The following is a 20,233-nucleotide window of genomic DNA, read 5'->3' on the forward strand; positions in this document are numbered from 1 at the left end:
CAGATGGTTGTGAGCCACCATGTGGTTGCTGGGAATTGAACTCAGGACCTCTGGAAGAGCAGTCAGTGCTCTTAACCACTGAGCCATCTCTCCAGCCCAAGAGTTGTACATCTTGCACTGCAGGCAGCAGAATGGACTGTGTGCCACACTGGGCAGAGCTTGAGCACAGGAGATCTCAAAGTCCACCCCCACAGTTATGCACTTCCTCCAACAAGACCACACCTCTTATTAGTGCCACTCCCTATGGCCAAACATTCAAACACCTGAGTCTGTGGGGGCCACACCTATTCAAACCACCACACACCATCAGAGTCAATGCCACCCTCTCTCCCTGAGCTTGATCTTGAAGCTCTTCTGCTTGGTCTCTGAGCCCAGACCCCGTGCAGTTCCTCTGCAGGGAAATGAGGTTGCTTTCCATCCCAAGGGTCACAGGCGCTGACCATTGGGATGCCTGGTTGTCTCCTCAGGGCCTGTATGAGAAGGCACTGGAGGACAGTGAGAAGGCCTTGGGCCTGGATGGCGAGAGTATCCGGGCACTGTTCCGCAAGGCGCGCGCCCTCAACGAGCTGGGGCGCCACAAAGAGGCCTATGAATGCAGCAGCCGGTGCTCCCTCGCGCTTCCCCACGTGAGTGCCAGTTTCCCAAGCATCTGTACTGGCCCTCCCGTGGCCCATGCAACCACATCCTTCGGTGCCTTGGCTTCCTCCTCTGCTGTGGGAGGTTTGGGATCCTGATGTGATGCTGCCAGGAGAGCCAGGGTGACTTAAAGAGACCTTGTCAGCATTGAAACTACATAGTCTGATCCCTAGCACTGCTAGAAAATAAGTAAAAGCTAGAAAAAGCCTGGTTCTGTGGGCTGTCCTATAATCCCAGGGGCTCAAGGCCGGCTGGAGCAACACAGGGAGTTCCCCATCCTAGAGATAATATGGAAAAAGATAAAAAAAAAAAAATTCAACTCATTTGCCTCCCCCAAAATAAAAGGGAAAACAAAACAGCCTTGTGGTTCCCAGCATGTGACTTAGAAAGCCAGCGACAGCTCCCGGGGACACGCGAAGATGTCCAGGAGCGCAGCTCGGAGCCCCGGGCAACCTAGCCCACCAGGTGAATCTAAGCCTGTGTCCTGCCTCCCACAGGATGAAAATGTCACCCAGCTGGGCCAGGAGCTGGCTCAGAAGCTTGGACTGCGGGTGCGGAAAGCCTATAAGAGACCCCAGGTATGTGGGATTTGGGGTCAGCTTAAAGAAGAGGGGTGAAGGGAGGGACTAGGGACTGTAGGGACCCTGAGTAAGGTAGCCAGAGCCTGGTAAAGACAGAGGAAGTGACAGCAGGTGACCTTCCTCCCTGTTGGCTGAACGCCCTGGAATGAGCAGCAGGACCTTGGGGAAGAAGAAAGAACACAGCTGAAGCTCCCAGCTCACGGCAGACACCAGCTGTAAAAACACAGCCCTGCCGCTCGCCCTGGCCGACTTTAACCAGGCTAAAGATGGCCCAAATTGACACTGCTGTCCTTCAGTTTTGTGTTCTCAAGTGCCTCCTCTTTGTGCCTGTCTGAATGTTAGTGTCGGCTGGACTCCTTCACATCACATACTGTCATCTGCCGTGTGTCTGGAAACTGCATGACGCAGAACATATGGCTTGAGTTTCTCTGGCCCGACCTTAAACACATTAGTGCGTGTTTCCACCCATTTCCGCATCTGGAAGGCAGATAATGACGCCCACCTCAGGAGCTCAAGGGAGGACTGAAACGAGAGAATGTATGAGGTGGTGCCTGGCAGGTCGCAGGAATGTGTGTATGTTCAGATCCTCTGCCCAGGTCACCCTTGGAAGATGGAGAAAAAAAAACAAAAAAACAACAACAACAAAAAAACAAAAGCAGTGTTACTCTGGAATCCAGAGCCAGTAGCAGTGGTAGTCTCGGGGGAGGGGGGGGAGGAAGGACCACAGCTGATGTCTGGGTCTCTGTGTTGTCCTGGCTGATGTCCACAATCTTAATCTTTGCCCACTTCTCCCCAATTTCTGGCAGGAATTGGAAACGTTTTCTCTGCTTAGTAATGGTGCCCCGGCTGGCTTAACAGATCAGGTAGGAAGGGGTCTGAGACTCCAAATGTTTTCTCAACTTCATACCAGCCTGTCTTCTTTATCTGTTCCCAAGAGCTTTGGATTTACCCATTGGGGTGACCCCAAGCAGTAGACCACAAACTTTCCCATGTTTGGTACAAGGACCCCAGCCCCTAGCTACTCCTTACTGGTACAACTAACCACATCCACGAAGGCCAGAACTGGCCACAGTGATGGGGGTCTGTGAGAAGGCCAGTCGAAGTGGAGACGATAAGGCCAGGTCTGCCTCAGTCCAGGAAATATCTGAGAACTCAGGAGCAGGCACCAGGTAGTGTCCAGGCCTGCTCCTGGCATCCTGTGGCACCTACAGGGTACATGATACACGGTCACATGTGAGGGTCAGTTGCTGCATTCCCCATGGGCTTCTCCAGCACAGGACTCATTTTTCTGGCCAGTTGGTCACTCTGTATGAGTGCCTAGAACTGGGTGGCCTGGGCTGTGCTCACACAAGGTTCTCAGCATTTACTAGGCACAGCAGCCCCGCAGCTTACAGTGCAAGACATCTTGAAGGTTGTGAACTCGGGGAGCAGAGCCCAAGGCAGCCTCTCACCCAGCTGGGGGGAATAGCATTAGCCAGGTAGACACGCAACAGGATTCACACGCCCATAGTCAGGAGAGGAAGAGATATTCCTGAGACCACCGGCAGAGTCAGTTCCTCCTCAGGGTTCAGGAGAGTGAGCTCTGAGGCCGCACGTGTTGCCGGTCAGATCCTGAGAGCGCCCTTTCTTGTCCTTTTATTGCTCTGTGGATGTTGCTAGTAGGGTACTGTGCAAGAGGACTGGGAGAGAGAAACCTGGACAGAATGGGTGGCAGGAAGGCTGGAAGCCACTTGTTCTGCAGGGCCTAGGCTGCACTGTCCTTAGAAGCATTCATTGGGGCCTCCTTTGTCTCCCCTCCCCACCCCCCACGCCCCAAGCACAGGTAGCCCTGGCTATCCTGGCTCCATCCAGCCTGTAGATCAGGCTGACCTAGACCCCAGAGACTGACCTGCCTCTGCCTCCCAAGTGCTGGGATTAAAGGTGTGGGCCATCATTGCCTGGACCCCCTCACCTCCTTCCTGTATATAAAAGCAGCTCTGTGGTCTTGGTCTATGCAACTCATCTGTGGTATACAAACACTCTGGGGGATGGACAAACACTGCACCTGTTCACTGTGCCATTCGTGGACAGGCTCAGGGGTGGGGCTGAAAGAGCTCCCGGCTCCAAGGAATGGACAGAACAGACAGGGTCAGGGCAGGCATTAGACAGCCCTACTCTGACCCAAGAATTGTACTCTTGACCAATATTTGGGCCATGGAACATCTCATAGCGTGCTGGCCGAGCAAGGTCGGTGAGGCAGGGCTGGAACAATGTTGCTACTGCTAACCTTAAAGAGGGTGACTAACAGTGAATGTCTGGGCCTTCTCCCAGCCTCCACAGAGACAAGAGGGACACAGGGCCAACCTGAGCCTCATAAGGATGATAAAGGCATGGGGGGGGGGAGCATGTTCAGGGTAGAGGAATGACTTCTGTCCCTTGTGGCTGAAACAAGGCAGAGGAGTTCACTAGGGAGCAAGAAGGGAGGCTGGTAAACTGACTGCAGGCCAACCTCCCGCAGCACGTGTTATCCGCGTGGTTAGTACGGAGTGTGTCAGGCACTCCACTGAGGTGCCTCATCTCTGCAGCAGTGCCGGGCTGTGTGGCTGCCGTATCCTTACTTTACACATAATGAAACAAGTCCAAATAGGGTGCCCACTTGGCCAGACCAGAGAGCAAGCTCCAGCCTTTCCCCAAGCGCAGACAGGGCTCTGACCCCAGTCCTGTGCAGGTGCACAGTACAAGCTCTCTGGAACCACACCCCACACCCCACACCCCATACCTGAGGAGGAGCTATGCCTGTGGTCTACAGGATGTCTGACTCCAGGCCAGCTTGCTGTCTGACCTGTGAATTCTGTTCTGTCTTTACAATGGGGATGGGGTCCCACCTAAGATGACATTCTCCTTGGAGGGAGATAAGCTTCCTGTGGGGGGGGGGCACACATTCCTCTTTGAGTTAGAAACCATCTATAGTGTGGAAGTCTTGGTAAAATCCTTGTTACAACCTTTAATCCCAGCAGTTGGGAGGCAGAGGCAGGTGGATCTTTGAGTTCAAGGCCAGGCTCATCTATATAGTGAATTTCAGGGCACCCAGGTCTTTTGAGACCCTGTCTCAAAAACAAAACCAAAAGAGCCCAAAACCCTCGCCTCGGGGCATGGGTGAGACTCTACCCTTTTCCAGGTATCTCAGAGGTGTACCCCTGCCCTGGGGCCACTGCTCCCCTGAAATGGACCTGCTAAGCTAGTTTACCCCACCCGCCGTCCCAGCCCATGCCTGCTCGGACCCTGGCTGAAAAGCCAGCCTACCTGTGATAGGCAATCGTTCCTCAGTGAGTGGCCCTCAGCGTAGCCCTGTGGGAATGTGCTGGACCCTGAGGCCATTCCACCCTCCATCTTTCCTCTCACAGGGAACTTCTAATGGATTGGGATCTATAGATGACATCGAAACAGGTATGTCTCAGCTGGGTGGAGTAGGACACCGGAAGGGCTTCCCCAAGGCAGGCTAAGGCTCACTCCTTAGCTTGTCTAAGTGCTTGAAGAAGGCACCGCCAGCCCCAGCGAAAGGTGACATTGGTGGCTATCTGAGGAGCGCCAAGGCAATCAGAACCCCTCACAGCTCCAGGCTGTCTTTTCTCCTTGACTACCTCCGAGCCATTGCCACTGGGGCAGGGGATAGGGAACCCAGATCCCTGTGGAACGGGAAGAAGGGAAGGCGTTAGCTCAGTGACTGGGCAACACCCCCACCACACAGGCTCCTTTCAGCCTATGAGCTCCTTTCCTATGAGCTCCCTCCCTCCACAGACTGCTACGTGGATCTCCGAGTCTCCCCAGCCCTGCTCCCCTCCACTCCCACGATGCCCCTGTTCCCTCATGTTCTGGACCTCCTGGCCCCACTGGATGGCAGCAGCAGGACACTCCCCGCCGCTGAGGGCCTGGATGACTTCTCAGATGGGGATGTGTTTGGTCCAGAACTGGACACCCTCCTGGACTCTCTGGTGAGCCATGCTGCTAATTTCTTGTCCTGTCCCTAGAAGCCTCTCACCTAGAACCCCGAAGTCCCATGAAGAGGCAAGGGAAGGGCCCCGTCCGTCTTCATGTCTCAGTTGGGAAAATGGATGGCCTTGGGAGGGAGGGTCTTGCCGGAGCCTACCGAGCAGATCCCAGGAGAGATCAAGCAGAGCCCCAGTTCCTCTTCATGAGCAGTCACTGTCAGGCTCTGGAGGAATAACGGCTTCCTGGAACGCCACACCCACACGGGGTTGGGTGGTTATGTTCTCGTCTGACCCCTGGCTCTGTCCCCACTTTGCAGTCTCTGGTCCAGGGTGGCCTGCCTGGCAGTGGTATGCCTAGTGAGCTGCCTCAGCTGATCCCCGTGTTTCCTGGTGGGACCCCACTCTTGCCACCTGTGGTGGGTGGCTCCATCCCCGTGTCCAGCCCACTGCCTCCCGCCTCCTTTGGCCTTGTCATGGACCCCTCCAGGAAGCTGGCTGCTTCTGTGCTGGACGCCCTTGAGTCTCCAGGGCCCACGCTGGACCCCCTGGATCTGTTACCGTACCCCGAGGCTCGGCTGGGTGCCCTTGACAGCTTTGGGTCAGCCCGAGGCTCCCTGGACAAGCCGGACTCCTTCCTAGGTGAGGAGGCCTTGGTGGGTACTTTGTCTCTCTTCTCCCTTGACAGCGCCGCTCCGTCTCTCATCTCTGAAGCTCTGCACCTCCACAGCACGTGCCCATGTGTCTATCACAGCCCAGGGTAGTACATGCTGTCTTATCTCTGCTGTGTTTAGCACTTCCAGAGCTTGAGCCCCAGGCTGGGTGTCTCACTCTAGATCAAACAGTAGAGCTATGTTAATGATTCTATCTGGTGCTGTGTCCAGCCCTCCAGAGCCCTAGACCTCCAGACTCGGGTCCCATGGAGGTTATCCCGATACAAGGTCATGAGCTCCAATAGCCCTTCTCTGGGCTGGGAACCAGGGACATAGCCATTGACCAGGCCTTGATAGGGTTGGCTTTTAGAGGTCAGAGATAGACGAGGGCACTCAAGACGGAGGGACCTGTGTGATGGCATGGATCGACAGGAACCAGGATTTCCTTCTGGGGGACCTGATGGCTCGGAGGTGTAGGGGTCGTGTGGTAGAGGATCTGGGTCTGGCTGACAGCTAGAGCGGAAGTTCCTCAGGGAGTGTGGGTGAGCTGTGGTCTCACTGACCCAACCTTCCTCCCGTAGGCAACAGAAAGCCTCAGAAGGCATAATGAGCAAGGGTAGATAGGTTGGAGCCACTTTGCTCCAGGGCTGTGACCATGAGAATAGGAGGGTGAGCCCATGGAACTTTTCTGAAGTAGAAATTACAAGGGCATCCCAGAAAGGCCCCTCATACTCTCTGTGCTAGGGACCATAACCCTTGCATCTTCTCCTTTCCTAGAAGAGACCAGCTCGCAGGACCACCGACCCCCAAGCAGTACTCAGAAGCCAGCCCTCTCGGTGAGTGACTTGAGCAAAGCTCCCAGACCAGACTTCTTATTCATCCGATGGTTACGCGCCCCAGATTGGGGGTGAGCTGAGCTCTCTGCATTGGTGAGATGCTACGTTCTTCAAGGGGGGCACCTTCAGAGTGGCCCTCATGCCGGAGAACACGTTTAGGGTATTCCTTATCTCTCGTGTTAGAACAAGGCTCAGCAGCCATAAGTGATATCATGGCTCTGCTCTCCAGGCTCTGCCTGTTCTGGGTTCAGAAAAGCATTGGACCAAAACTGAGCAGCATGTATGCAGACTTCAGATTAGATACTACCTGTATGGGCCCTAGCCAATCATTGGCTCTCCCTGAACCTTCTCTTCTGTCTGTTGATGACCGGGCCACTTCCAGGAGAGCAGTAGGTCCTTAAGCAGGCCCACTGCCATTTCTCTGCTTTAATTCAAGGGAACATTCTGGGGCCAAGATGGCTTCTGCTCGTTGTCCAGGGGCTTCTGAGGCAGCTCATGATGTTTGGGGCTCTTATATTACAATACAAGGCCTGGGAAGATGTAGAAGAGGGTCCTAGGCTACAGTTTTGATACTGGGTAGGACATATTGGAGCAGGGATCAAAAGGCATACCTATTCTCACTGCCTTGAATGACCCTGGTGGTCCCAGGTACCCTCAGGGCCAAACATGGCCAATGTCTTCTTCCCATTGTAGCCGGAGCCCTCAATGCCTAACACTACCCTGCTCATCAAGAACCCTCTGGCTGCCACCCACGAGTTCAAGCAGGCCTGCCAGCTGTGCTACCCCAAAACAGGTAACTCCACATATGCAGCAGCACCGCTCTGCCCTGGAAATGCCGGGAATCTCAGGAGTGGGGAGGCCACGTTACTGTGTGTTAGTGGGAGTTACTTGGAGGAAGATAAGGCCCTCCTCTGCAGGAAATGAAGGGGTAGGACCTGATTGGGACCAGCCCTCTCTCTGCAAAGTGTTGTCTTCACAATTCTAGAAACACTGACTTGGGCAGACTCACCAATAAGTAGGTCCAGGACTGTTAGGGAAGTCACGTGGTGGAAACGTTCCCTGGGAGGCTTCTCAAGCCCTCTCTTTCCCCTGTAAGCACATGCCAGCAGAGATAACATGGGAGCTTCAGAGACCCAGATGAGGGCATGTGGGTTTTCTGGATTCCCACCCCTGTCTTCCCTGCCCACAGGCCCCAGGGCTGGCGACTATACCTACCGTGAGGGCCTTGAGCACAAGTGCAGAAGGGACGTCCTCCTCGGCCGCCTCCGGAGCTCCGAGAACCAGATCTGGAAGCGCATCCGGCCCCGGCCCACCAAAACCAGCTTTGTGGGCTCCTACTACCTGTGCAAAGGTGGGTGGACCACAGTGGGGCTGGCTGGTGCCAGCTGGGTCCAGCTCCTCCCAGACCTACAACAGTGACCATAGGGGAGATGAGAGAGCTCTGGTGAAGCCCGAATTCCATAGGAGAGCAAGCATCTCTCTTGACTTTGTCTGAAGACGAAGGTCATTCAGGATATGCTATGGCGCTGGAGCCATCTGGTGGCCTGCACCATCACATGTGAGGGTCCCATGGTCTGTACAGCCAGGTTCATACCCCGCAGGATTCCAGAAGGGATGGGCAGAGTCCCGGAAAGCACAGAGGAAAAGCTTGCAGACCACAGTTGTTTTTAATGAGTACATTATTTCCCTTGCCCTCACTAATGCCCCATAGAAATCTGGTCAGTGCCAAGCATACGTTTTTGGTGTTCCTCAGTTTCTCTGAACAGTCATGAAGCACAGCTGTACTTCAGCCCTTACCCCCAAACATTGGCAAGTGACATTTTGGTACTCGGCATCCACCCCAGGCTCCTTTGCCCTCTCACCCACCTCATGGCAACCACCCACACAGGCCTTCCAGACCATTCCGCATCCTCCCTGAAGCCCTGTCCATGGCGGGTGGCATGAAGAAGGCCAGCGCATGCCCACAGCCACATCTCCACCCTAACGGCTCCTCGGGCATGCTCGCAACCCCAGCTCCATAGTTTTGGAAGCCATTCCCTGTACCACTCCCTTACTGGTCTGCAGCTGAGGGTGCAGCCACACCTCCAGCTCCAGCTCTGTGGCCCATGTTCCTGGTCCTAATCACGTAGTTATTTACCTCCCCAGTGAATAATCCTACAGACCGCCCCTCTTTATATAGCTGTGTGTATTCTACTAAGGCCTTGGCGTGTTGCTTGACCTGCACAGACACTGGGGTCCTGGGGTGGGGGTAGTGTTTGGAGGGGGTTGAGCCTTCCACACCGGGGCCTGGTATTTAGGCGATCGGCAGCCACCAGGGCTCTGTCCTGGTGGGTTTGCGCCCTGCTGACCACAGTGAGGTCACAGGATGCTGCGGGCTGCCTCCTTCAGGAAATAGAATGTGTGTCCTATTGCCTCTTTGTAGACATGATTAACAAGCAAGATTGTAAGTACGGGGATAACTGCACCTTCGCCTACCATCAGGAGGAGATCGATGTGTGGACAGAGGAGCGGAAGGGCACGCTCAACCGGGACCTGCTCTTTGACCCACTAGGGGGTGTCAAGCGTGGCAGCCTCACCATTGCCAAGCTCCTGAAGGAGCACCAGGGCATCTTCACCTTCCTCTGTGAGGTACCCGCCTGCCCTTCCACCAGCCCCACATGGTCCCAGGCACACTCAGGAGCCTTTAGCCCTGGGACCTGCGGGTGTGGTGAGGTGTGGCCAGACAATCACCAGTCAGGCCCTGGGGATCCCGGTGGATCCCAGATCCTGTCTGGGTTCTCATTTTACAAATGTGAACGTTGAGGCCAGGAGCAAGCAAGAACCACCCCATTTGTTCTTCCCTGGGAACCTGGAATGGGCAGGATTTAGATTTTTATCCATACTTTCTGGGCAGCCCCAGTTCACAGATACTGTCCTGGTTCACTGGTGGTGCTCGGGGTCGAGGTAGGTCTTGCCTGGAGGCCACATGGCCGCATCAACCTGAGCCATGAGCCCAGAGCCCACGGCCACCTCCTGCACAGCACTGGCAATCTTTAGGGCCAAGCAGACTTAGAATCTTGTCCAGTGTTGTCCCTGAACCCCTTATCTTGGCTGTGACAAATTTAGCCTAGCTCAGCTGTCTAGAGCAAGATGCCTTTTCACATCTCCCCTGGCGCGTTCCAACCTGGCTGTGCCTGCTTTTTCTGGTCTGTGACTGCCTCCCAAGTTTCTTCATTCTCCCCCACCCCCACCCAGCTCTGTGAGTCTAGTATCTCTGCGGAGATTTCCCGGCTTCGGGTTCTTTTGTCTTTCTGAGGGGCTGTTGAGACAGAGTCTCACTATTTAGTCCTATCTGACCTAGACTTTGCTACACAGGCCAGGTTGGCATTGAACTCACAGAGACCTGCCTTTGCTTCTGAGCACTGGAGTTAAAGCTGTGTGCCACCATGACACTGGCCTTTCCCAGTCTTGAGAGTGCAGTTGGTTCTGTAACTCCTTGAAGGTGGGAACAGTGACATCGTCATCTCTGAGGAGGAGGGGCTTGGGTGAGGGGTTGGTGAGGCCCAGTCTACCCCGATTTGCTGACCTGCTGTCTCCCCTAGGGAGGACTTAGCTTGGGGAATCATAGCTCATAGCCATAAGACAGGAGCTCCTGAACTCTGTTTTCTCTGTGATTGAGCTGCACAGAGAACCCATGGGATAAAGTAGGTTAATGATCCAGTTTGCAGTTGAGAAAACCGAGGCTCAGGGGCATGGAGTAACTCCTGCCCTAGGCACTGGAGTTATGTGATCTGAGAGAGGAAGGAGGGAGAGCCGACTCAAGTCATCTGTGGGCCAGAGACCTGAGGTTCACAGAGCCTGGGTCCTCTTCCACACTCCCCCTACCTAGGACAGAGTTCACAGGGACCAGGTGTCCTTCCCTAGGTGGCCCTTGGGATTCTAGCCCATCCCCTTCCTGGGTGGCCCAGTGAAGGTCCCAGCCTGTCTCCTCCCTGGACAGATCTGCTTCGACAGCAAGCCCCGCATCATCAGCAAAGGGACCAAGGACTCTCCATCTGTCTGCTCCAACCTGGCTGCCAAGCACAGCTTTTACAACAACAAGTGAGTCCTGCAGATGCGCAGTGGGCAAGACGAGGGTGAAGAGGTCCCTTGAGGGCAGCTTGTCAGACGAGGAACAACAAAGGACGGAGAATGGTGACACATCCACCTAAAAAGGACAGGAACCATGTTTGTTGGACACTTCCTGTCTTCCTATCATTGTCTTGGGTATTTAATGGTCTCAGCAGCCCCTTGGGGAGGGAGTTGCTGCTCCCCTTGTACAGAAAAGAAAGCTGAGGTTTGGGAACAGCTTGGTCAGCAGGCAGATATGCCATGCTGATGGCTCTAACCAGCACCCTCCATTGTCATGGTATCAGTGTCAAACAGGGCATGGGAGGAGCTGGGTCAGGATGATAACCATTGCCTTTGCTCTTTCTGGCTCTATGCCCTGCCCCATCATTTGAGATGGAGTCAGGCCCTGGAGTTATACAGCCCTGGGTCTATATCACAGCCTGCCTGGCCAGGGGTTGGTTATAGGTTGGAACACTAGTCATTGCGGCCTTGGGTTTCCTCCTCTCTGAAAGTAATGATGTTCCCATCTTGATGGGTTTCATTCAAGACCACTGAGTTTTCCCACCCAGAGAAAGTGCTTCATTATTATCCCCCTGGGTATAAGACCAGCTCTGGGGCACTGAGCTGGAATCGCCCTTTCAAATCATGGGCATTCCCTTCTCCCAACCTAGTGAGGTCTGGCACTATTGGTAGACAGGTGCAAACTGAGCTGACAGAGCTCTGTGATGGAGCTCAAGCAAAGCAGAGCTGGGACTGAAGTCTTGAGTGTAGGATTGCCTTACCTCCTGTGCCATCCACATTGGGCTAACAGGACAGGAGGCACTGGGAGAAAGCTCTGAGAATCGCCTTCCCTCAGACTTGCTTGGCACTGGAAAGGTGGCCCCACTGCGGAGATGGAGGGCAGAGGGTGGTGGGGACTGTTATCATCATGCACGTCCTATGTGCCCTCCAGGTGCCTGGTGCACATCGTCCGCTCCACCTCTCTCAAGTACTCCAAGATCCGTCAGTTCCAGGAGCACTTCCAGTTTGACGTGTGCCGCCACGAGGTGCGCTATGGTTGCCTGCGCGAGGACAGCTGCCACTTCGCCCATAGTTTCATTGAGCTCAAGGTCTGGTTGCTGCAGCAGTACTCAGGTGAGGGGCAGGCAGAGCAGGTGAAGTAGGCTTGGAATTGGCTGGGAGTGAACAGGCCAGGGCCTGATGGCCACCGGATGGGACCTCAGGTGAGTTCACAAACGGGTGGCTCCTGGGAGCATCCTGGAGGAGTTAGTAACCCTGGATGTCACAGACAGAACTCTGCTCACGGGGTGCTGCTAGGTCCAGAATCTGGGTCTCTCCCTGTCTAGACTTTGCCTAGGGAATATGCCAAGATACAGATGGGAAAGCAAGAATGTGTGAGACACAGAGCCTGGTAGACTCAGCCCGTGAACCCTGCAACTCCACCTAGCAACTCACCTGCTGTCTGAGTGATGGCCAATAAGGCATCTTTCCTTGAGCCACCTTCTGTTGGTCCAGCGAGTGGATTTAAGGATGCACACACATCCATCTGTCTAACTGCTTTAGTGAGCACCCTCTCTGTGTCAGTGCATCCAGCCTTGAACTAAGCAAAGCCCTCACTTTTGAGGACTTAATGGAGCAAGACAAGCAATGTACTAGCAAGAAGTGAGTTCTAGGTTCTGTTTGGCCGAGGATGTATAGTCTTCTCCACTGCCTGTTGTAGTGTTACCAGCATTATCGTGGTGCCAGGGTAAGATGACATATTGCAGTCAGTGTCCACATGGACTTAAGAGTCGATAGTGTTTTTTAACTTTAGGTGTGCATCACATTTCCAGTCAGGTGGTGAGAATGGGCCTGTGTCTAGGGAAGGCCAGGGAATGACTACTCCAGGAAGCAAAGGACTTGAGGCACAGGATTATCCCTGGGGGTAAAGCACTGATGACTGTGAGATGGTTGTGACCCAAGGTCATGGGGGGTTCCCAGCTTGTGGGAGTCTCTTGGCCTTAAAAATATATATAGTCAGGGGGCTGGAGAGATGGCTCAGCGGTTAAGAGCATCGACTGTTCTTCCAGAGGTCCTGAGTTCAATTCCCAGCAACCACATGTGATTCACAACCATCTGTAATGGGATCTAATGCCCTCTTCTGGTGTGTCTGAAGAGAGCAATGGTGAACTCATATACATAAAATAAATGAATAAATCTAAAAAAAAAAAAAAGAAAGAAAGAAAGAAAGAAAGAAAGAAAGAAAGAAAGAAAAATACCAAAACTTAAAAAGGAAATATAGTCATATGCTGTAAAGTGATGCTTCAGTCAACCGTGAGCCAAAGAAGAGTGTTTATATTACAATGGGCTGGAGTGTGCAATGAATTATAAAGAATGAGCGGCAATGTACCTTTATTGTTAGGGAGTGACCCTAGTTTATGATGACTCAGAGGTAAAGATGGTTGACCCCAAGTATGAGCCCTGTGATCCCCAGGACACGCGTGGCAGAAAGAGAAAACTAACCGGGGAGTTGTCCTCTGACCGTCACACACCCACCTGAGCCACATACACAAACTAAAGAAACATGGTAAGACGATAGCTTGTAAAAGCCCACCCTGCGATGCTGGCAGCACCTTCTGTCCCTGTCCCCAGCATTTCAAACTACTGCGCATCCCCGCGCAAGGGCTCTCATTACGGCATGTGACGACTGCAGTTGGGATTCTTCTGAATCAACTGTGCAGTGCCGCAAGGGGTTTTAGGTGAAGTAAATCTTCAGAATCAGGACAGCAGTTTCCAAGCTGTGCCGGGTGCTGGGTGGAAAACCTGGAACAAGGGCAGGAGTGGAAGCACCAGGGAAGATGTAGGTTACATCATGTGGTGGCAGTAGAGGTGGCAGAAGCGGTCAGATTCTAGGTAGACTGTGATGGTGGAACCAACAAGATTGAGGTTTTAGATTAAGGTCAAGCTGTCAGGGTGCCTAGTGGAATAGGGGTCTGTGTTCTGACAAGAGGGTGTGTGTGGGATGAGCATGTTTGAAGGGGCGAATACCAGGGTTCTGGGTGGGAGGTGGGTTCCAAATCGTCTCTTGGACTTGAAGTAGAGATGTCAAGTGGGCAGTCAAATGTGACAGGTCCAAAGGGAGATGTGGACGGTGGATCTACATTTGGGGGTCATCAGCAAGAACCTGATGTCAAGTGTTACGGTATGCACGCTGGGTAAGCCACAAATGGAGACTGGCCACAGCAGAGCCAGAGCCACAGGCATAACTAGACAGCTGTGGCACTAGAAAGGGAGCAGGAGCTGCAGGGAGGGAGGCTTCAGGGAGATGTGCTGAGCTGGATCTGCAAGGCAAGTACGGATCTGACTGGTGCTCTGGGGCCATCCTGCTGGGACATTTGCCCTTTGGGGACTGGCAGTGAAGGGCCATGTACCTGGTACCTTGGAAAACCCTAAAGACCGGGGAGGGGCCCTGAGCTACCCAGCAGGATTCTGCTTGAGTCTTCAATGAGAAAAGCTGGGGTTCTAAAAATGGAACACTGGCTTGGGAATCAAGGAGCTTTCTTCCTGTGTTACGGATGGACAAATGGCCCAGAGAGGACAATGTACTCTCTGTGTCCTGAGTCTTACTGTGGCCAGGACTGGCCAGGTAGGACTCCTTGGCTTGGGACACATCCCAGCATCCCACGGGTGCTGTGTTTCATCCTTTGCCAAGAGCTGTGTTTTCTCCCCCCCTCCACAGGAATGACCCATGAAGACATCGTTCAGGAATCCAAGAAATACTGGCAACAGATGGAAGCCCACGCAGGGAAGGCCAGCAGCGGCTTGGTAAGGCTGGGGATTGGCACTGGGGTAAGGGCGGGCACCACAGGCGCTGTCCATTTCCTTTTACTGTGACATATGACCCTGCAAGATGCACTCTTCCCTGTATTTCTAGAGTTCATGTTTTACTCCTTGCTTTGTCATCAGTGAGTGTCTTTTTCCTATGTGCAGGTGTGTATTTTTGTATACATTTATATACATAGACATTCACACTGGTTTTGGGGGGAGTGAGCTTCAGATAGATATCCTCTCGCCCCTGACCACTTTTTAAAGGGTGATCTGAGGTTGGAGAGATGGCTCAGCAGTTAAGAGAACCCATATTTGATTACCAGCACCCGTGTGGTGGCTCAGAACATCTCTAACTCTAGTCCCAGGGAATCCAGTATCCTCTTCTGGCCTCTGTGGGCACTACACACATGGTGCACAAAAAATACACATGCAAACAAAACACCCATAACACACAAAATAATAATTAAAAAATTTTGTAATGAGGGTACTTTTTTTTAATATACCCAAAGACTAGAAAATTAATAGAACAGTACCATTCAGATTCTGTGATTTGTCCCCTAAATTCTAGGTGACACACAGTTCCATTGGCGTGTCTCTTTCTTCCCCTTTAATTTAGAATGGCTCCTTCATCAGTCTTTGTCTATGTGACTGACTGACCTTTTCAGAGCCTCTGGTTTCACACGTAACCCCTCCCTATGGGGTGGGGCCACCTGTTTTCTCCTGCTGCAGTGGCAAAGCCATGGGCTCAGAGACATGGCACCTCAAGTTATCCCATTAGTGGTGATGGCTGACAGCTAGTCTGAGGTGTCTCCAGCTGTAAAGGTCCCTGTACTAGAAAGTTATTTTTTTTTCTCCACAGTAATTAGTAATGGCTTCCCGGATCAGTAGGGCATGATGGCACATGCCTGTCATCCTAGTACTTGGGAAGTGAGGCAGGACAGTTAGGAATTGAAAGCCAGCCTTGGCTACTTTGTGAGTTTGAAGCTAGCTTGGGCTATGTGAGAGACTCTAACCTGTCATCCTGTTCCTCGGGGAAGTCTCCAAGGAGATGCCTTGAGCCCTTGTGACTATCTGTGAGGGCTCAGAGTGGTACCCACTGGCTGTTCTGTTCCTGTTCTTCACTGTGGTCTGACTGTACGGGCCATGACATTGGGTCATTCACTGACGTGGCACTACGTGTGTGCCATACTGTACCATTCCTCCTCTCCAGGGCCCCTTAGATTTATCATGAAGCCCTGCTCACCCTTTACAGCATGGGTGTGAGGCTTACAGGGTTGACCTCAGCTTCAGGAGGTTGAGTCTGCTGTGTGTTAGACTCTGTATTGCCCTGATGCTCACAACACCTTGGGCTTCAAGATCATTGTAACTGTAGATGACAAGGAGACACTGGCTTAGGGATGAGAGGAGCCAGTGTGTATAGCACGCCCGTGAAGGATCGCCCTGTTTCCCAGACCAGACCAGTATATTGCCAACTTGAAGGAAGCCCGAGCTTCTGAACTCCTTATGAGGCCAGGATAGAGTGGGGATCGGGGGAGGATGCAGGCTCAGGGGAGGAGCCATGAGGGTTACTTGATCCTTGGGCCTCCCCTTTTTCTGTCTCTATCTCCTGTGTGGGCCTAGGCATGGGGTCCTTACCTGCTTACTATCCTTAGAGTAAAGTCAGTAGGTCTGTGAAGCCAAGGGGACGCCAAGGCAGACGCTGCTTAGGCCCAGCACCTCTGGCTTACCTGTGAGGAGTAACAAACTGCTCAGAGCTATCTCTGCTCAGTCAGGTGGGAATGACCCCTGCCCTGGGCAGTGCTGGCCACTATTCTGGGGGGGAGCTGGCAGGAGACACACGCACCCGCTAGCCTGGAGAGTTACAATCTCACGCCCAAGGCCAATGGGCAGCAACAGAAGGACATGTCAGCAAGGTCACTCCCCACTCCCCAAAGTGAAGGCTGAGGCAAAAGATATGGAAGAATCGTGGGAAAGGAGCCTCGGAGACTAGCTGCACATTGTCCTTGGGGACAGTCTCGAAAGCAAGGCTGGCTGGCTGTCCTGCTGCCAAAGGCCAACTTCCCACCTTTGAACCTCTACTCTCTACAGACTGGGCCCTCAAAACTGGTTGATCAGATGGGGTACTTTAACCACGGAGGGTGGCAGCTTTGTCGCAGGAGAGCTCCAGGAGAGCCCCTGCAGCCTGAGCAGAGTGAGATGTGCACACATGTGCAGGCCAGAGGAGGTACCAGTGTCCCCCCAGGGTCCCCTCTACCACTCTGCCTTTTTCCTTTGGAGGTGAAGTCTCTTGCTGACCCTACAGCTTGCACTTTCTTGCTAGTCTAGTCCCAGCACAGTCCTGTTGCTGACCCGCTCAGTGCTGTGTGCAGGGCCACACCTGGTCCTTACATAGGTGCTGGGATCTAAGCCGTGGTCTTCGATTTTGCTGCAAGCACTCTTACCTGTGGAGCCATCCATCCAGCCCCTGAGCTGAATTTTGTCTTTTTTTTTTTTTTTTCAAAAAAAGATTTATTTATGTGTATGAATATACTGTAGCTATTTCCAGACACAGCAGAAGAGGGCATCAGATTCCATTACGGATGGTTGTGAGCCACCATGTGGTTGCTGGGAATTGAACTCAGGACCTCTGGGAGAGCAGTCAGTGCTCTTAACCACTGAGCCATCTCACCAGTCCTTTGAGCTGAATTTTGAAAGACATGTTTTTAGAATAAGTTACAGGAAGAATAGAGGAATCCAGGTAGAGAAGGCAGCATGCCGTGTAGCGTGCTGTGCCCCAGGACAGCCTCTTGCACCCTCTCCATTTCTCACCTGAATAGTTTCCATGTGGCATAGACATGTAGGTATGTGAGATGGGCACATAATCAGAAATGTTGTTGTTTTGAGATTGGTTCTTACTATGTAGTCCAGGATTTCCTGGGATTTACTTTGTAACACATGCTGGTCTCTTGTGGCAATCTTCCTGTCTTAGCTTCCTAAATAATGGGATTATCCACGTAAGCTACCACATCTGGCTATATATCAAACAGTTGCTAATGATGGGTCACACATTTTTAAAAATAATTCTTTGGTATACATATAATTTTATTGTTTATTAAATTGTTTATTAATCAAATGTTAGTGAGATTAAAAAATTAAGTCTTGGTGGAATAGTTAATTACAGGATGTAGAGGCAACACTTCTTGGATTGATCAGTATTTTGTTTTTATGGTTAACAAATTCAAAATGCTGGCACTACTACTGTGCATAAACATGTAGCACAAAGGGGCAGAGGTGTGTTTAGAGCTTTACTGGAAATTCAGTACTAACTCCACACTAAAATTCATGTCATAAAACAACTCAGCCGTGAGGAGAGCTCACCAAAGCTCACGAGTGTGCCTGCTGGTGGGGCTGTGGCTGTGTTCTGCTGCCCCTGGCTCTGCAGCTCCTTGCTGCTCTTCTGTCTCTGCTGCAGCAGAGAAGAAAGACAAGATAAACGAGTCTGAGGAGTCGGGTGACAGAGGATTTGATGCGTTTGATTAAATTTCTGCTCCCTTACAAATAGAGGCTTTTTATGTATCTTGTGGAGAAAAACAGTGCTTGCTGAAGCGCACGCCTTTAATCCTGGCACTCAGGAGATAGAGGCAGGCAGATCTCAGGGTTCAAGACCAGCCTGGCCTACAGAGCTAGTTCCAAGATAGCCAGTGCTACACAGAGAAGCCTTGTGTTGAAAAATAATAATAATAAGTACTTGATGCTTTTGCAGACAATTCATGTTTGGTTCCCAGTACTCACATCAGGCAGCTCACAGTTGCCTGTGACAGCAGTTCCAGAGGATCTGATGCCCTCTGCCTTCCATGGATACCTGTGTTCACACAGTCTCATAAACTACAGAAGAGCAACTCAACAGCAACAGCTTTAAAACACACAGACAGACCAGACTCACTCTCTCTCTCTCTCTCTCTCTCTCTCTCTCTCTCTCTCTCTCTCTCTCTGTCTCTCTCTCTCACTGCTGTGTTGAAACAGCACAACCGAAGCACTGTGGAGAGGGAAGGGTGTATTTGGTTTATATATCCTGAATCAGTCCACTGGGGAAAGCCAAGGCAGAAGCTCACACAGGGCAAGAATCTAGAGGCAGGAGCTGATGGAGAGGCCATGGAGGGATGGGTGCTGCTTACTGGTTTGTTCCTCGTGGCTTGCTCAGCCTGCTTTCTTATAGAACACAGAACCACCAGCCCTGGGATGACCCCACCCACAATGGGCTGGGACCTGCCCTATCAATCACTAATTAAGAAAATGCTCTACAGACCTGCCTACAGCCTGATCTTAGGGAGGCATGTTCTCAGTTGAGATTCCTTCCTCTCAGATGACTCTAACTTGTGTCAAGTTGACAAAAACAGCCAGCACAGCCTCTAACTCACAGAGATCTATCTTCCTCCATTGCCCTCCATGCTGGGATATGTCACCACACTACACTTTAAAAAAAAAAATGTTTATAAGCCGGGCAGTGGTGGTGCACGCCTTTAATCCCAGCACTTGGGAGGCAGAGGCAGGCAGATTTCTGAGTTCGAGGCCAGCCTGGTCTACAGAGTGAGTTCCAGGACAGCCAAAGCTATACATAGAAACCCTGTCTCAAAAAACCAGAAAAAAAATGTTCATGCGTATGACTGGTTTTGCTTACATGCGTGTATTTATAGCATATGCATGCCTATTGCCACAGACGTCAGAAAAGGAGAACTAGAGTTATGGATAGTTGTAATACACCATGTGGGTGCTGGGAACCAGCCAAAGTCTTCTCTAAGAACAAGTGCTCTCAGCCACTGAGCCATATCTTTAGCCTCAAACGCAACTTTTAGAAATCGTTCTAATAGCGTAACCCAAAGATACACTACTTCGGTATACATGCTGAGATAGAAGAGTAGGAAAATATTTAAGGCCTTTGTTTCCTGTGGACCACTGTTCTTCTAAAGCACAGCAAGTCTATACATATCATAAGAACACTGACGTTCACACAGCAAGTCTATACATATCATAAGAACACTGACGTTCACACAGCAAGTCTGTACATATCGTAAGAACACTGACGTTCACACAGCAAGTCTGTACATATCGTAAGAACATGGACGTTCACAAGGCGCAACAGTCTGGAATCTGAGCCTCAGTCAGGCAGTGTTTCTGGGTGTTACAGGGTGTGACACAGTGCAGTGTGTGCATATCAGGTACTTAGAACCAAGGGTTTGGTAAACTGACACGATGCAGCGTTTGGAAGTGCTGCCAGACACACCTCGAATTCCTTGCATGTCTGATGTTAAATTGATTTCTGCTTGTTGTATATTCAGAAAGTTTGGATATTGCCAAAGTTTCCAAGCTCCCAAATTCAGTTATCTCACCTTTATGGGTTGTGATCACAGTTTGAGGAGCTGTAGAGATTAAGAGCACATGCTGTTCTTTCAGAGGCTCTGAGTTTGATTCCCAGCATGTCAGCAACCTGTAATCATAGCTCCAGGGGTATCTAACCAATGCTTCTGGTCTCCAAGGGCACCTACATACATGTGAACACACATACACACACAACACACTTAATTTAAGAATAAAATAGGCAGCCAGGCGTGGTGGTGCACGCCTTTAATCCCAGCACTCAGGAGGCAGAGGCAGGCAGATTTCTGAGTTCGAGGCCAGCCTGGTCTACA

The 20,233-nt window shown here is 51.9% G+C and overlaps 1 protein-coding gene across 2 annotated transcripts in view; it reads left to right on the forward strand.

The window, feature by feature from the left end:
- Positions 1 to 20,233, forward strand: part of Zc3h7b (zinc finger CCCH-type containing 7B) — a 49,530-nt gene that overhangs the window by 25,172 nt on the left and 4,125 nt on the right. For both annotated transcript variants that reach the window (XM_021216405.1, XM_021216404.2), the window contains 13 exons: positions 468 to 626; positions 1,134 to 1,214; positions 2,024 to 2,080; positions 4,601 to 4,643; positions 4,995 to 5,188; positions 5,503 to 5,824; positions 6,613 to 6,671; positions 7,365 to 7,464; positions 7,861 to 8,022; positions 9,094 to 9,299; positions 10,651 to 10,751; positions 11,713 to 11,894; positions 14,479 to 14,564. In XM_021216405.1, the coding sequence (XP_021072064.1) occupies positions 468 to 626; positions 1,134 to 1,214; positions 2,024 to 2,080; positions 4,601 to 4,643; positions 4,995 to 5,188; positions 5,503 to 5,824; positions 6,613 to 6,671; positions 7,365 to 7,464; positions 7,861 to 8,022; positions 9,094 to 9,299; positions 10,651 to 10,751; positions 11,713 to 11,894; positions 14,479 to 14,564 (1,752 nt within the window). The remainder of the gene's footprint in view (positions 1 to 467; positions 627 to 1,133; positions 1,215 to 2,023; positions 2,081 to 4,600; positions 4,644 to 4,994; positions 5,189 to 5,502; positions 5,825 to 6,612; positions 6,672 to 7,364; positions 7,465 to 7,860; positions 8,023 to 9,093; positions 9,300 to 10,650; positions 10,752 to 11,712; positions 11,895 to 14,478; positions 14,565 to 20,233) is intronic.

The sequence above is a fragment of the Mus pahari genome, chromosome 17 (assembly GCF_900095145.1).
Source record: "Mus pahari chromosome 17, PAHARI_EIJ_v1.1, whole genome shotgun sequence".
In the NCBI taxonomy this organism is placed as follows: domain Eukaryota; kingdom Metazoa; phylum Chordata; class Mammalia; order Rodentia; family Muridae; genus Mus; species Mus pahari.